Here is a 16,801-nt window from a genome sequence, read left to right as displayed (position 1 = left end):
GTTTGAATAAATATCAAATTATTAATTGGGTGTACTAGTCAACCTACAAAGGTCATCTACACAAGACTTTTTATGAGCACAATTACATGCATACCATCAAAATCAACCTTAATTTACAAACTTACAACCCAACAAAAAAAACAAAGCAGAAAAAACAACAGGCATGTTGTGAAGGAACTGTCAGGAAAGCCATACAAAATATATGATGAATGAAAACATCTAATTTAAAGGACTTTTACATCCATAACGCAGAATTCTGATCCGTTTAGATAACTATTGTAAAAGTAAAGTAAGAACATAGTTGATATGTATGTAAGAGTCCCTTATTTAAATGAAAAACCATTTGTCTTCCATAAGCTCCCAAGCAGGCGTACACAATGGTCAGCGCATGAAGACCCAAAGAAGTTTCATGAATGTCCACCATTGATATAATAAACAGAAAAAAAAATTTGGTTCTAAAATGACTCCTGCAAGAAACCAAATGTGATGTTTGCAGCTCAATGCCACCAAATCACTCTATTCTTTGATCCATAAATTGAAATTTATTCAAATCTTTATGAGACTGAAAAAAAAAAAAAATTTGTGGCAATTCAAAAGCTCAAAAAACAATGAAAAATCGCATATAAACATCAATATCTGTAATCTAGAAGCAGTAAAGAGGTTCAAAGAAACGCACCATTGTAGCAAGCAAATTTAAAAGAAGTACAATACCATGTTCTCAATACTCAAGCTGATATATAGATAAAATGTGGTTCCCTTCAATGATCTGGGAATGAGTCTTATTATGTTGTAATATATCCAGACTGATCCCTTCAACAGTTTTGAAAAACATTGCTGAGAGAAAAATGGTATTAAAAAGCCAAGCCTTAATCCAAGCCAACAAATTAAAACTGATCGCATAATCCCAACAGATTGAGACTGATAAAATCTTATTAAAGGGCAGCTGATGTGAGAAATGCACGAATGCGTTGTAATAGCTCAGCCTTCACAGAGTCAGGTACTGTAGCTGCAACACACCATAAGGACAATGAATGACCAGTTCATTCGGAATACAAGAGAATAAGGAAAATTAAAAAAATAAAAAAAAAACCTTGATTACAAATAAGATTCTTGATTTCTGCTTGAAGTAGAAATCATGCTTTAAAGTACAATGAAATTTATTAAATTTTAGCATCTGGTTGGTGTAATTATAATCAAACTTGGTGGACAAATAGCTCAAAAATTCCTTAAAGGTGGTACTTCATTATCACCTGTAATATGAGTCAACAAAGTTATCATTCTCTAAAGCATAATTTTCATCTACAAGTAATTAAATGAGCCCTAACATGAGAACAAAAATATTACAGCCTATTTGTCCATCATTTATAATTTTGGATAAGCAAGCCACCTTAGCTTGTTAGTTGAGAGCTTAGTCTTTCAAACAAGAGGTCCTAAGTTTGTGGTCTTGCATATACATGCAGCGTGCGTGCATTTGCAATTAAATCCGATCATTTATAATTTTGGATGAGGAATTGGTATCGCTATAAAGGCTTTCATATTTGCAACTAGGAAATTAAATATAATTCTATTAATAAGTTTATTCCCCGGACCAAAAAAATAATGAATCTATAGTCTATACGTGATACTCCAAGAACAAATCAGTGATGAATAGACAATAACACGAAAAAACCTATCTATATTATTTGGAAACCATGCGTGTGTGCGTGTGTATTAATTGCACATATAGTAAACATGATATGCATGCCGTGTAATTAATATAATAATTAATTCATTTCAACTACTAATAAAATAAAAAAAATGTGTGAGCTTATTATGTGCCTTGAAATCAACTGTTAGGAAGGTGGGATATCAAGAAGCACAAGGCTAAGCATAAAAGCACAACAAGTCTTGCTGAGTTATCGAGAAGTACCAACCCCACCAAAAGAACCATCGAACCAAATCAGTGATTGATTCCACCACACTTGCAACTGTATTTCAAATACAAACGACAATAGAACCGTGTATACATGGAGATTTGGTATAACGAACAAAGGACGCGTAACTGTCATCAGGGTTTCTTTTGAGATTTAAGGTTTATTGATTTACATATCTATTTGGTTAATGCGTGCCGGTCACTCAACCATTGTGTTTGGTATGGGTACCCCAATTATCTTTTTTTAAATCGAATAATTGAATGGCCTGTCCAATATGTATCAGGCTCCTATATACATCAAAATATTGCATATCTTGTTATCGTGTATTGTTGTGGCAACAAAAGTACAAACAATTAATAAATCCATCTAAGCCAAAGGTATGGGCAAATACCTTGGTGATTATTAATTATAGACGTTGCTTTGCTATGACAATAAAATTTTTGTATAAAAGCTTTCTAGTGTAACATTTGATGAAAAAGAATCCCTTATATGTTCGATAAGAAATCCACAAAATTATTTCTTTAAGAAAAAATGTGAGCATTCAAAAAGGGTGAGATTTTAGCTCAAATATTTAAGATTGCTCAAATATTGAATAAGTTTTTTACTCAAACTGAGCTCGAAATGAGTTAAAATGAGTTGAGACATTAGCCAAATTTCAACCTAGGCCTGGATTGAATAAAGCCAACCTGAGTTAGTTAAACATTAATATGTATATTTTTTAAGATTTTAGATATGCAGATATATATTTGTTCATACGAATACAGTATTATAAATATACATATATGCATTCTAAATATATTCTTCTGAGAGAAAAAATAAATAAATGATTCTGAATCAGCTCAATTCAAATTTGAATCAGCTCAAAATCTGGCTGATTAGAGTTGGGTCAACTCAAAATCAAATCAGTTCGATCAAAGAAATGATTTTGACATCGCTTATATATGTTTCAGCCGATTTCAAGCCAAGACTGAATTAACTCAAAATCAAATCAATTTCCTCTAATACAGCACAAGTAGTTAATTTAAATTAGTTCCTTAATTATCACCTTATTTTTTCTATCCTTTGAAATCAGCTCTACACCTACTGGGGATTTTTGGTTGATCAAAATTCAATCAATTAAAGGCATGCTAAAATGGGTTTATAAATCAAGCCAACCTGGGCGTGACACGAGATCAAACAATAAGTGGGACCAATTCAGCAACATCGCATGGAATCGGAGGGGAAACAGGAATGAGAAAGAGAGTGATAAAAAATAATCAAGTAAATTAAATTATAATTAGATAGTTGCGCACAATTCTCACTGTTTAAAAAAATAAAAGCTGAGGCTGTAATAACTGATAAATAAATAAAATTCAAAATGTTATTATTATTATAAATTTCAATCAATGCAATCGTTTCTATAGTTTCGTTCAATTTCGTTTTAGGGAGAATTGTACAAATTCGAAGCGAAGAAGGAGAAGAAGAAGAAGCAGTGGCAGAAGAAGAAGAGGAAGGAAGAGGAAACTTGCCAGCGAGGAATGAAGCCAATGGAGGAGACTTCGTCGTCCAAACAGAGGCAACTAAACAGCTTCTATGATCTCCGAGTGGAGAAGACCAACCCTAGCCAAAGAAAAGAGCGGCTAGTGCATAGGTGCAATGTTGTTCTGTGTCGAGGCTTCAAGGTGAGCCATGCAAAGAAGACAGAAAATAGAAGTGTCAAGCAACTCGTGGCTCTAATGCATAGAAAGAGGAGAGCCTGTGCCCTGACCAATCGTAGGAAGAAGCGATGAGCGACTCACGGCTTTGGTGTAAAGGAGGTGAAAAAGGGAGTGGCTTTGTGTGGGATAAACCAAGCCGAACTAAGGGAGAAGGAGAAGAGAAAGGAAAGAATAGAGGAAGAAGCATCAAAGCCGAAGGTGTCAAAGCATTGGAACAGAAGTATCGAGCGGCTCATACATCGATCATGAGCTGATGTGCGGGTAAGGTCTAAACCAAGGCAAAAGATAAAGATTTGTTTTATTTTATAAATAGTTTAGTTTAATTTTTGTATTAAATTGAATTTATATAAAAATGCTAATGCATTTTTTAAGCATATGAAAATAAAAAAATAATAAAACGAAAAGAAATTTAAATCTATGAACTAATGTTACTTTTAATGAATTTAATGTGAATTAAGATAATAACATTAATTATTATTATATGATACATAAAAGGTAAAATAGAGGTAAATTTTCTTATAATAATAAGATTAATAGATAATAAAGTAATAATAATTTTATATACATTTGACTATGGGTTTTTATTAGAGATAGGTGAAGAAAACAATTGTCAAGAGGATCGTCGGTAATTGAAGTGAGTACTCGTACTTTTAAGCTATTATAATTTTTTATTTCTTCCCAATCCTTTTTCATTAGTAGTTTATTAGTACTTGTACAAGCTTTATTCAGATTGATATGCTTTTTCATGTGTCACATTGTCTTGACAATGTGACAAGTACAAGCTATGATAGTTTTTTTTTCTTCTTAATCATTTTTTATTAGTAGTTTATTGTTACTAATACAAACTTTATTTTGATTGATATACTATTTTCTTTGTAGGCATATTGTCATGAAAGTCATATGCTTGTAGAAATTTACTATCATGTATTAGTTAATGATACATACATACATACATATATTTTTTTTTATAAACACCCAAGGGCTAATTTTATTGAAATTGAAAAGATACATAGAGGTTGTATGAGAAGACCCAAAAAAAGGTGTCTTACCCATACGATAGTGTCTTATCCATACAATACATCAGACACTAGCATCCTAAAATGATGAAACATAATAAAACTTGCAAGAAATAAGTTGCTAGGCACGAGCCAGCACTTGCAGTAAATAAACTGCTAGGCACGAACTAGTTTGGTCTTGCCTCTGCCTCTGGTTCTAGAAGCGGAGACAACTAACAAATTGTTGAGTATCGTTCCATTACCCGAAGTTACTAGAGTATCATCCAATAAGTTCCCAAGTTGGGGTGTGCCTCCATTCTTCTTTTTCTTTCTAGATGTGTATACCTGTCATTCCTCATCCGAGGATTGGCTCATCTGATCAGTGTGGTCAACAGATTATTGGGCATGTAGGAAAGAATGAGCCCCCAACTCCTGACTAGCAATAACAATATTCTGATTCTGAAGAGATGTTAAGCATGTCTCTTCATTATGGAATGCACTCAAGAGAGGAGGAGGGATAGGTATGAGATGGGGCAGATCCAGAAGCGTTTTTAGGAGGAGGAATAGGTATGAGATGGGGCAGATCCAGAAGCGTTTTTATCGAAAGAACAGAGACAGTATTGTCTCTGGTAGTGGGAGGGGGAGGTGGCATCGTGTCATATCGTGTCAATTGGTGTTTCAATAATCTGTGGAATGCACTCGTGAGCTGAGGAAGGACAGGTATGAGGTGGGGCAGATCCATAAGCGTTTTTACTTGAAGGTTTTAACTTCGGATGCAACTGATAACATTGAGAAAGAGAATGTCCAAACATACGGCAGTGGATCTGTTCAAGTTTTGTTTGCTGTCAAAATCTCTGACATTGTGTGTCAATTCATATTTCTCCCGGAAAAGATAAAGTAATATCCCTTTCTATCAAAATTCTGGCTTCTGAAGGCCGAGTCAGACTCACTGTAGGCTTGTCAGCTTTGAGGGGTTTACCGTATACCATCGTTAGTCAAATTCACTATAGGCGTTTCAGCTTTGAGGGTTTTATCGTATACCATCGTTAAAGCGAAGAGAAGCTCTTGATCAAAAGCAAAAAGAAGCTCTTGATCAAAAAGGTGGATCTTCAAACCTGGGAAGCACAGCCAAACAGGAGTGGTAGGAGGTTCAGTACGAGGGTCAAAATCCACCGTCCATTTTAAAACCTTCATCACCTGGTTTTCTATTCAAATCTGGTTTTCTATTCAAAGAACTCTTCTCGCAAATAAATGGGTGTAGTATTCGTCATTTGATAATTGAATAAGAATGTGGCGACCATCCAATTTACCGATCTTCCAACCCCCTTTCAGCTTTATTTGCTCAAAGTTCTTTCGAATTAGCTCAAGTTTAGGGTTGTACGCACAGCTAGGGTGGAGATCTCTGCCTCAATGAGAAAGATTGCAGGTTCACTTTTTTACGGGAGTTTTTACGGTAAGTTTTTTTGAGAAATCCGTTTTCAATGCCAATAGCAAAATTGTCGTGGTATCATTGCAGAAATCATACAAAGAATAACATTATTCTCGACATGATATATCCATAATTAGCATATTAGAAAGAGGGGTGGAGACGGGATTATCACTGGCAAGGGCTAATTAGCGGCAAGGTAAGAGGGGTGGAGACGGGATTATCACTGGCAAGGGCGGCGGCGTAGGAACGTCCTGAAGTCATTTTTTCAGCAAGCTGTCGATCGGCACAGACTCTTCTCTGCCGCAATCGACGACGCCAACGCGAGATGTCGGCTTCTGTGAGGAAGAAGCGATGCGATCTGTCGGTTTCAAACAGAGGCGACGAGATGCTATCCGTCCGCTTCGAAAGAGACGACAAGATGCGATCTGTCAGCTTCGAACAGAGACGACGAGACACAGCAGCAGTCGACTTCGAAGCCGCGAGTCGACGATGACGGAGAGACGACGCCGGAGTAATGATCTTCGATAAGGGTTGCTAGGGTTCGACATGAGTTGAAACCCTAGCAGAGCCGAGCGTGGTAGACGACATCAGATAAATATGTATGTATGTATGTATGTAGGCATATATATATATATATTTATTAAATTGAATAAGATGAGCAGATGAATAATATGGGCTATATATATTACTTGTATATGTATGTTTGACTGTGATGAAGTTTATGATACTATCAGGGAAACACTAAAGTAATGTGCACGTAAATGAAAAATGATATTGATATTGAAATAACTTAGATGGTCAAATTTTTATACAGTGCTCCTATGACGGTTGTACGTATATAAAATAATATAGACATATTATTGATATAATAAACATATTGAATGTTACGAAATGTCGTAAGTGATCATAATCATAAATTATTAAATATTTTATACTGATTTATTAAAAGTTTAACTAACATACATATTATTTTCTTTTCATTGTAAAACTATAGTTTATGAGTATCAGTAATCACTGGTTTTAATTAGTTTATTGTTGTCTTAAACTAATATTTCATATTTAATTATTTGATTAAAAGATGAACAATAGAAAACAACATTTATAAAAGATACGAGCAACCTAACCTTAGGCAAATTTATAACTGCTTTAATTTAATTTTTTTATGTAATAACCATTTCATTTTCTTTTTGGATTATTAATTGATAGTGATAAAAAATCAAAAATATAAATTTTAATTAATACTATCCGACTGTCTTTATCCGCCTTAATTACTTCCAAATTCCAAATCATAGAGGCGCTGGAACATCAAACAGACAAAACTAATAAATTATTGGGGCATTTACATACAAACCACACAATTCTAATATTTGCATACCTAACACCTAAACTTTCATATTTACACATCAAAATTATCACTATTACTAACTATTTTAAAAGTGAAATATACCATTTCATGCATAGGTTTATCTCACCAAAGTGTTAATATAAAACTTTAGGTATTAGGTATGGAAGTGCATAAGAATTGTGGGGTAGGTATGTAAAATTCCCAAAATTTCTCCATAAGCTAGCAATACGGAGTCATTGACAAACTTCTCAATCCAGAACTATGATGATTATAGAAAACAAAATAATAGGAAACAAAAAAGCATGAACGATAAAGATCCTCTATACTTACATGGGAATTGGAGAGTGTAATTACCCCTATCTTAGCCCTTCAGGCCATTTTGGACGGATGAGATTATTCTAATCCATGTTTCTCATCATCCAAAGTGAAATGAATTGCTAAGATGAGAATAACAGCACCATCCAATAACAATATTAATATATGAGAATTTGGATCCACAAAAAATCATAGAGAACTCAGCAAAACATGCAAGTGCATATTCTGTTAAGAAAAAAGATTGTAAACAACATTATAGTTCAAGAAAAGTGTCAAAATAATCCTGACCTTTTGCATGGGGTCATTTTAGTCCCAGATTCCATAAAAATGCCAAATTAGTCCCTAAACTATTTAAATTGGGGCTGAAATATTCTTTCATGGAGATTATTTTAGTTCATGTTGAAACATTAGGGAACTATTTTGGCACTTTACTCAGTAAGTTCAAATAGCATCAAAGATCTATTTCCAAACAGACGGTAAAATGGTAGAATAAGAGAATGTTAATATAGCCAGAAATTAAAACGAGTAAGACAACACCTACTAATTTGCTAAACACTAGAAAGGGAATTGTTAAGGGGTCGTTTGGGATCACTTCTATTTTTCATTTTCATTTTTTGTTTGTATTTATTTTGTATATGTTTTTTACTTAAAAAACATGTTTAGCATGATATACCATGTTTAATTACTATTAAAAATACATAATAACTTTTAGATGTTTTGAGTATTTTTAAAAATGAAATAATTTATTTTTTAAAATAAAAAAAAGAAAAACATTGAAAAAATGCAGTAAACAAACATGTTTTTAAAATAAAAGAAAAAAAAACAAAAAATAAATGTAAAACAAGCCCTAAATGAAAGACCGTGCAAACCAGTATTGAAAAAGATGAGAAAAAAAGGATCTAGATGCTAGTTAAATATAATCTACCTCTTCCTTTTGGTGTGATAACATGTATAAGATCATCGACAGTAACATTATTTCTTCCTTTCTTTCTAGCATACGACCTAGCAAGCAAAAATAGATTAGCGTGAGTTTATGGCACAATCATACAAAGAATAACATTATTCTCGACATGATATATCCAACTAAAAAGTGCAAAACCAGGAAGTTCAAATGGTGGGTCATGTAGCAAAAAGTAAATATAAATAAATAAATAAATAGATGACAAAATTCAAGGGTCACAAGTTAGGTATAGAAACGAGAGAAGAAAACACAGTTGTTTGAGCGTAAAATAAGACTATATTATTAAACATATAGAAAGAAAACCACAATTAAATCTGTGCATAAATATCTCTACACATTCAGGGCACTTCAATTCAACCAAGTATTTAAAAAATGTTAGAAATTTTGTTATCAGAATAAGTTTCATGGAGAACAGTTTAATTGATTTTTAAATTATTTTATATAAAAACAATTTTTGTGAACTCAAATAGATAAATCAATGGATTAAGCATACATTTGAAGGCGATATACGGTCACTCGTGTGAACTTATCACCTGAAATACTTGTCGGCTATGAACTCAACATAAATAAAATAATAAGATATTTAAAGTATATACAATGGTGCAAATAAATTATAACTGAAAAGATAAAAACATTCCTCAAATTAAAAAAAAAATTATATTATTTTTTCACAAAGTGCAAATATTTTTATACAAAATTCAAATTTATAAACATTTGCATACGATTCATTTTAGTTATTTGAAACACACGATTTATTCATTATTATCATAATATTATTTGCTCAATCATACAATTTAATGCTTTCTTTCCCCGAGATAGAAAACTATTAAACTATAAAGCATATTATATATATTTCAATCGATATAATATAGTTTAGGAAGTAAAATTAAGCTCTATAACAACCATGTCTAAAGCTCTTAATAAAATGGTCATAGAAAAGTTAAACATACATACATTGTCTAAGGTAAAATTTCTTATTCACTGGTAATAAATAAAATTATCATAATTTTAATTTACTATATTAACCAAATAGGAGCCTTAGAATGGTCCTAAGCATAGCGAAGTCTGCAATGGCCCTTTTAAGCCCAACCTGTCTAATGAGCAGCATATATGAGGAGTGGAGCCTACTGGTACTCTCAGCCACTTGAAATGAAACCAACTAAAACTTGAATTTTTACTGATTTTAAAATTTGTTCTAACTTTACTGGAACTTGTAATAAAAATTTATGTGATGTCTTCCCTTCACATTTCCTCCTTCATTAACTGGCAGTTATAGTTCTTAACGACCATCATACATCATGCCCAACATAAATTATTTCAGTAGCCTTTTTTAGAAGATGCCACCAGCAGCCTGAATGAATCCAATCACTTCTTCTTCGCTTACTATTCATAGTGTACCAAAAGTGGTTCACAATTAATAAATCGAACATGACACTTTATAAATAGCTATGGACATTGAGAAATATAACAATTTGTCTCCTATTATGACTATTAAATATGTTTTTAATACCCCTAAGAAAAAATCATTACCAAATACACCAACACAATGTCAAGTGTGCCTGAATTTGATCCTATTGAAGAAACTATAGTCCATAATATTCTTTTGAGAATGTATTAGATGCATAAAATGGTACTTTATATTTGATGTTGTTGAGTCCTAATTTATAATTACATTAGCCCATGTTTATGAACTAAAATCTGTACTTGAACAAGACTCAAAATTTTAGTCTAAAATTGACATTGAGCATGCGATTATATCTAAATTAGAATTTGGCATTAAGCATAAGTTTATGGCTAAACCTAATCATTTGATAGAGATAAAATATATTTATGAATATAAAATTGAATAAATCATGCCTGCTATATGGTTAAAGAATCGATTGAAGGTCTTCATAGACATCTGTAGTATCTAACAAACTTATCACTAGTCAATAAATTAAATTGAGATCGGCTATATTTTTGGTTCTTGATTTCTTGATACATATTGATAAAAATAATTTTATTAGGAAAGTCAAGTTGCATCAAAATTTCGAAAAAGGCTTTAATAATGATTATTCTAATAAAATCATAAAATTTTAAATTTTAACTATCTGATCATGATAAAAAAGTGTGTAATTTATTCCAAATGATATTTAAGCATTTGGGTAAATTTTATACAGAAAGGTTATTCCGTCCATAAAGAATGATCATATTTGCATGGCTTGTATGTTCAAAGAACTTTATCAACCCTTCCTATTGAAATTAATTATTGTGAATTTATTTGTAGCCATTAAAACACATTATTACTTTAATAATTTCATTATTCGCCTCATCTTATATTGGTTATTTGCAAGAGAATATTATCAACAAATTAATTTTTAGTTATGAATAATTATAAACATATTGTTGATGTTAATGGTTCACCTAATTCCTAAAACTTTCCGGCAAAAAAAATATATCTGTTATAAAAATAGGGTGATTTAAAATAATGCAATGCACTGCTGAATGTTAGCATTACTCCACTCTTCAATGTATTTGATTTGGCCTTATTTCATGACCCACTTTCAATACCTTATAGATTATTCTTACTTTTAATCTCCATCCTGGAAATTAACATCCAACAATTTACAAGTCAGTCTTATAAAGCTTGTTCCAAATACTATCCTAGAGGATGAATTTGTATCCACTATTAATGGACTTTAAAGGGATCTTAAGCCTACTTTGGCATAGATAGCATATGATGATTTATCGACTACACTATAGGAAATTTAACAATTCTAATCAATTTGCTAGATATTTTTCAAATAATAAATTCATTCTAGCCGACCATTTCAAGTTGGATAGATTAGGTCGAGATATTAAAATATATGCTAATAGAAAACACAAGTCTTAAATTTGCAGAGCAAATTAGCTAAATGAACACTATTTTCATTTTAGTTAATTGTTTTGCAATTTTTAGTATTATTTTAATCTTTAGTCATTTTGTGTAAAATAGCATGCTTCAATTTATAATATGGATGACTTGACTTACTTCAATTAGATGAGTGTCTTTGTTATTATTCTTTACAAGGCCACAACCTGTGAACCCCTATAGGTGGCTTCAAGGTTGCCTGTATCTTATTTGCTCAGGCTCCCTATGTGAGATTCCAATGCCGCTTATGTCAAATGAAATATGTTCGCATTAACTTCATAACGGTTTTTACAAAGAATAATATGAAATTACCCAATATTGAGAACATATGACTATAATGATTATGGATTTTTTGAAACTATAAAATAGAAACCTTAGGCTTATACTAAAAAGATTTTGCTTAATAAGACTTTCATTTATCTTCTAACCTTTGTATTTGACCGAAGTTGAATTCTTGAAGTGTGGTGCAAGTGCCCGACTACTAATTTTTTAGGGAAGTCATTTTCTAGTACCAACGTGAGACTTTGTCCTTACTCTAGTGAATTCCTTCATTTATACTTCTTACACTTGTGATTACTTTTGTAAGCATGATTGATTTTAAGTCAAAACTTTTACAAATTAGATTTCTGATTATAGGGTAAACCTGGATAAACATGTAAGTTTTCAAAACTTCCAAATTTCCACTGAATTTCAAAAATTTTGGCTACTAAATTATAGTCTGGGTGGATTTTATGAATTTTCGTGGTCATATTAAAAGGTAATGATTAATTGTTTTTAGCACGGGAGCTATGCAATTGAAGCTATGTTTTTGTGACTGAATTTCATTCATCACGACCATTTAATGCACTACAATCACTTTCCTTGCCATCTCATAGATTCATTGTAGCCAACATGTTTTGTACCACCTTACTTAACTATAGATGTAACTCATTCCATAAATATTTTCCCGTTTTTGGTATGGAATCTTATTAATCAACTAACTCTCAGATTCTCTGAATTATTTCCAAAACTAGCCAAAATCAACATCGTAGATGCTATAAAGTGATTGTAATGTTGAATTTCTGTTAGCTTCAAAGCATTACCAAACAAATGCTCCCATTTTTATTTTTACAAAGAAGCAATTGGTAGAAGCCTAATAAGCTTTCATTTTCATGTATCTAAAGGGTGGCACAACATTTATCTGGAAATAAACTTAAACAAGTATTCAAAATAACCATCCCCTTTGCTTTAGAGTAGCAGTCACAGGAGTAAAGTAATACCAAATTTTTTATAGTATAATAAAATGCTTGAACTTAGCTACTGATATTTTACAGCCATTTTAATAATTATTAAGGATGGTGATACACAAATGATCAACAAGGATAAGTGGCATAGTCAAGTATTGAATACAAAAATTTATAAAAGCAATTATCATCACCATCAACATCATTAGCCTTACCCTAACCGATTTGTATGAATCCTTCTCCATTCATTCGTTTTAAATCTCACATTGCTATTTTGCAAATCTCCATGCACAACATCTAAATAGATAACCTAAAGTCCTCCTCCTTTCCTTCTACCTTATCCTGAATAAGTGCTACTCCTATCATCCCTTCATAACAATTTCTCAATCCACTTTTCCTAATTGTAACATAATTCCCTTAACATGCTCATTTTTTTCACACTCAACTTTGATCACAAATGATTCTTTGTCCTTGCCCAACTCGCAACTTGAGAAACTCAACCATTATAATTGTCATATGTAAACTTTTCATTTAACTCTCCATGAAATTCTCATATCACATGGCACTACTTGGATACTTCGCCAATTTAACTCTCAAGTTTCAACTCTAAAAATAATAATATTCCAATTACTCTATACGCTAGATAAATTACTTAAATTTTTCACACCCAAATATAAGTTGATCTTTAGAAATATTGGCTAATTGTCAATTTTGCACTCTCTAAAATCACATATTATTTAATGTAAATCATAACATATTTGTCTTCCAAACATTTCTTCCATTACTCCAGTTTTAAATTTTATCAAAAAGGCCTTGCAACTTACAAATCCATAACATACAAATAGCATACACCAAGTACTTCAAATTGATTATACTTCGTAAAAATTTTTATAACTGATACAAACAAATAAGGACTAATCATCGGTTCTTGAAATATTAGAAGACAAATTTGATCACTCTACATCAATTAATGCAAATTAATGCTCCATTATTTATATCTTTAACAAATTCAACATGTCTATGACAACCTTTTTAAGGGCAAATCAATTTTTGTGTTAGTTGATCATAAGCTTTAAAGATAATAAGAAATCACATGACCAATTGTTTGCTCTCTAATCTTTTTATTATTTCTTGTAGCATAACAATTACCGTGATAGTAGGGCTTCCTCATCTAAAATCAAATAGTTCTCCAATAGTAACATGATTCTCCAGAACCTAAATTCCATTGCCCTTTCTTATAACTTCATTATATGATTTAATAAGTTTGACTCCCTTATAATTGTTCATGCTCTTAAATACTAGCATCAAAATACGACTCCAAGTACGTAACATCCTTTAACCCATTAAGGTTCTGTTGAAATAACTTGTTACTGAACTAATACAATATATTGTACAATTCTCCATATCTCAATTGATATCTGATATGAGAAATCAAAAAAAAAAAAAAAAAAAAACAACCCAAAACCCCCCACACTCTTTAAAAGGGACCTCTGATATGAGAAATCAAAAAAAAAAAAAAAAAAAACTATCCCAAGACTCTCCACATCCTTAATAGGGTCCTATAATGTAATCTTTATTACATTTTGAACTAATATTTCTTTTAAAATAAAAAAAAAAGTAAACCCGACTAATTTTGAAGATGATGCATAAGCTGAATGGCTCTCATCCTCAAATATAATTACATGAGCTTTACAGAAGACGTGCAAGTTAAATGAGTCACATACTCAAACATAATTATTAATCGTACTTATACAAGTGAAGCAAACAATTGGAGAAATTAAACGTAAGTGAAAGATTAAGAAGACATTACCAAGGGTATAAATAAATCAAACATGAATGAATTGAAGTTTTATTCAGCTTAATATGGTAGTTATTAACCCCAAAAAAACTGAGCTCAAGTTTGCAAAGCAAAATGTTTTCATTTGTATGTCCCGTTGCTATGAAATTGAATACGAACCAAACCTGAACTTGCATCCAAGTTAATGACTATCATATGCATGAAAAAAGGTCACAATCAATGATTGTGATTGATTTATACATGGTTTGTGATATGGATAGTATAACATCCTTTAAAGTGAATAAAGTTTAAAAATATGTGTTGTTCATTATGATTTTGGAAATTTTTTTTGTAATCTTTAAGAATAAAATAAATGAGAAAAAATTAAACACTTGTGTGTAAATGCACACACGCACTCAAGCATGAACGCCACACATACATTTATCTATATAAAGCCATACTGACATAACCAAAAGTTTCTTTTTTGTATAAAATGTTAGTACCGTTCACAATCCATCTCGCCCACAAAGTTCCTCATAGAAATAAAAAATTTTCTTCTGCACCATTTAGCGTTGAAAGAGACACCTTTTTTAGTCCCAGGATGGAAAATAAAATCAGCTTCAGAGCATAAAGAACATGCGTTTGAGTAATACATTTCTTCATAAGTAAACATAATATATTATTTTTCAACGCTAATTGTATTACTTGAGCGGTTAGTTTCGAGTTCTTCTGAAAATTATCATTCACAGGAAGCAAATAAAACTAAAAAGAACATTGCAATATTTGCACCCATCAAACAATGAATGGCAGAAAAAAAAGAAAAAAAAAACACAGGATTAGTTTTAACAACTAGCAACAAACAACTTAGACAACTTTATGACAAAATATTGTTCAGAAGATAATAAACTAAAATAAGGGGAATTTACTTATATACCACCCAATTCCTATGTATTTACATATCTAACATATAGGCTGTCTTTTACATTTATAACATCCAAATCTTTCATACCACATCAATAATAGAACTATTTAACTATTAAAAAGTGGAATACAACTTCTCATTCATAGGTGAGATAGCATATATGTAAATTTTGAACTTTAGCTGTTAGATATGTAAAAACATGAGCTTGAGTGGGTATGTACGTAAATCTTACAAAAGAAATTAAAAGAAAAATGGTATTGCAAGAGTAGCAACCGCAAATCACAATATCATGGAAAGAGTCATGATAATTTGGTAAAGCCGTAAAATTTAAAAGTTATATTTTTATTTTATTTTTATTTTTTTTCAGAGACGTAGTCAGATAATGAAATATGAATGATAAATGATAGAATCAAAACATAATAAGAAAACATTAATGCATGATGAAGATGTCTAGCAAACTTTATGGAGAAAAGAATATAATTAAAATTAAAAAAAAAACTGGCTTCAAATAATTTACGCCGGCTCCAATTAAACAGCACCTGCAAAGCGCCTTCATTTCATCTCTCCAGCCGCACTCTATAAGCCTTTCCCTTAAAAGGTCCATCAGCTTTTCCTTCTCCCCACTCTCGATCAACTTCAAAGAGCAAAGTATTCAGCCATCAGAAATCAAAAAAAGCAAACCTCCTGAAGGGATTGAAAGAGAGAGAGAGAGAGTGAGAGATACTTTGATGTTGATGATTTCCTGAAGCGTCGGCTCTTTCTGTGGCTCATCGTCGATTTCCGGCGTCGGTGGCCGATTGACGGAACCCCTCCTTAATTGGTACCCGATCGATCAAGCAAAAGGAAATAGAGGTAAGATGGTTCATATTTAAGAAAAAACAAGGAAGAAATTGAAGCAAATCGGCCATGTTTAATGCCATCATTAGAGCTAGGAGAAGAAAGAAATCGATTACATTGTCCTCCCGCTGCTCTCGCTCTCTACTTTCCCCTCCGCAGTGTCGCGATTGATTCGGTTTGCCTTTCGTAACTCTGGAGCAAATCAAGATCAGGTACCCTGAGAAATCTTTGCTTACGTAAGTAGGGAGAACCGTGTAATGTAACTTACAAATATATATAAGAGAGAAGCCCGGAATTAATGCGAATAAAATTCTTTTAATATACTTCTTGAAAATCAGCCGTGTTTGGCTCGTTTATATTTCGAGCTCAAAAATTTTATTTGTGTTCGACTCATTTCCTTAACCAGCCGAACACGAGCTATTCACGAACAAAGAGTCCTTTTAACAACACTAATCATGTAGCCATAAGACAATAAGAATTATTTATATTAAAATATC

General features: G+C 31.9%; 1 protein-coding gene across 1 annotated transcript; it reads right to left on the bottom strand.

Moving 5' to 3' along the window:
- Positions 1–692: 692 nt before the first annotated feature.
- Positions 693–16,564, bottom strand: LOC110024829 (transcription and mRNA export factor SUS1). The gene is made up of 5 exons (XM_020725000.1): positions 16,421–16,564; positions 16,192–16,279; positions 16,007–16,101; positions 8,620–8,696; positions 693–1,006 (listed from the first exon to the last, which is right to left on the bottom strand). Coding segments are annotated over exons 1-5 (336 nt in total). The 5' UTR covers positions 16,423–16,564; the 3' UTR covers positions 693–932.
- Positions 16,565–16,801: the final 237 nt, after the last annotated feature.

Source organism: Phalaenopsis equestris, unplaced genomic scaffold (genome assembly GCF_001263595.1).
Source record: "Phalaenopsis equestris unplaced genomic scaffold, ASM126359v1 Scaffold000276, whole genome shotgun sequence".
Lineage (NCBI taxonomy): Eukaryota > Viridiplantae > Streptophyta > Magnoliopsida > Asparagales > Orchidaceae > Phalaenopsis > Phalaenopsis equestris.
This window is presented reverse-complemented; position numbering and strand designations above follow the sequence as displayed.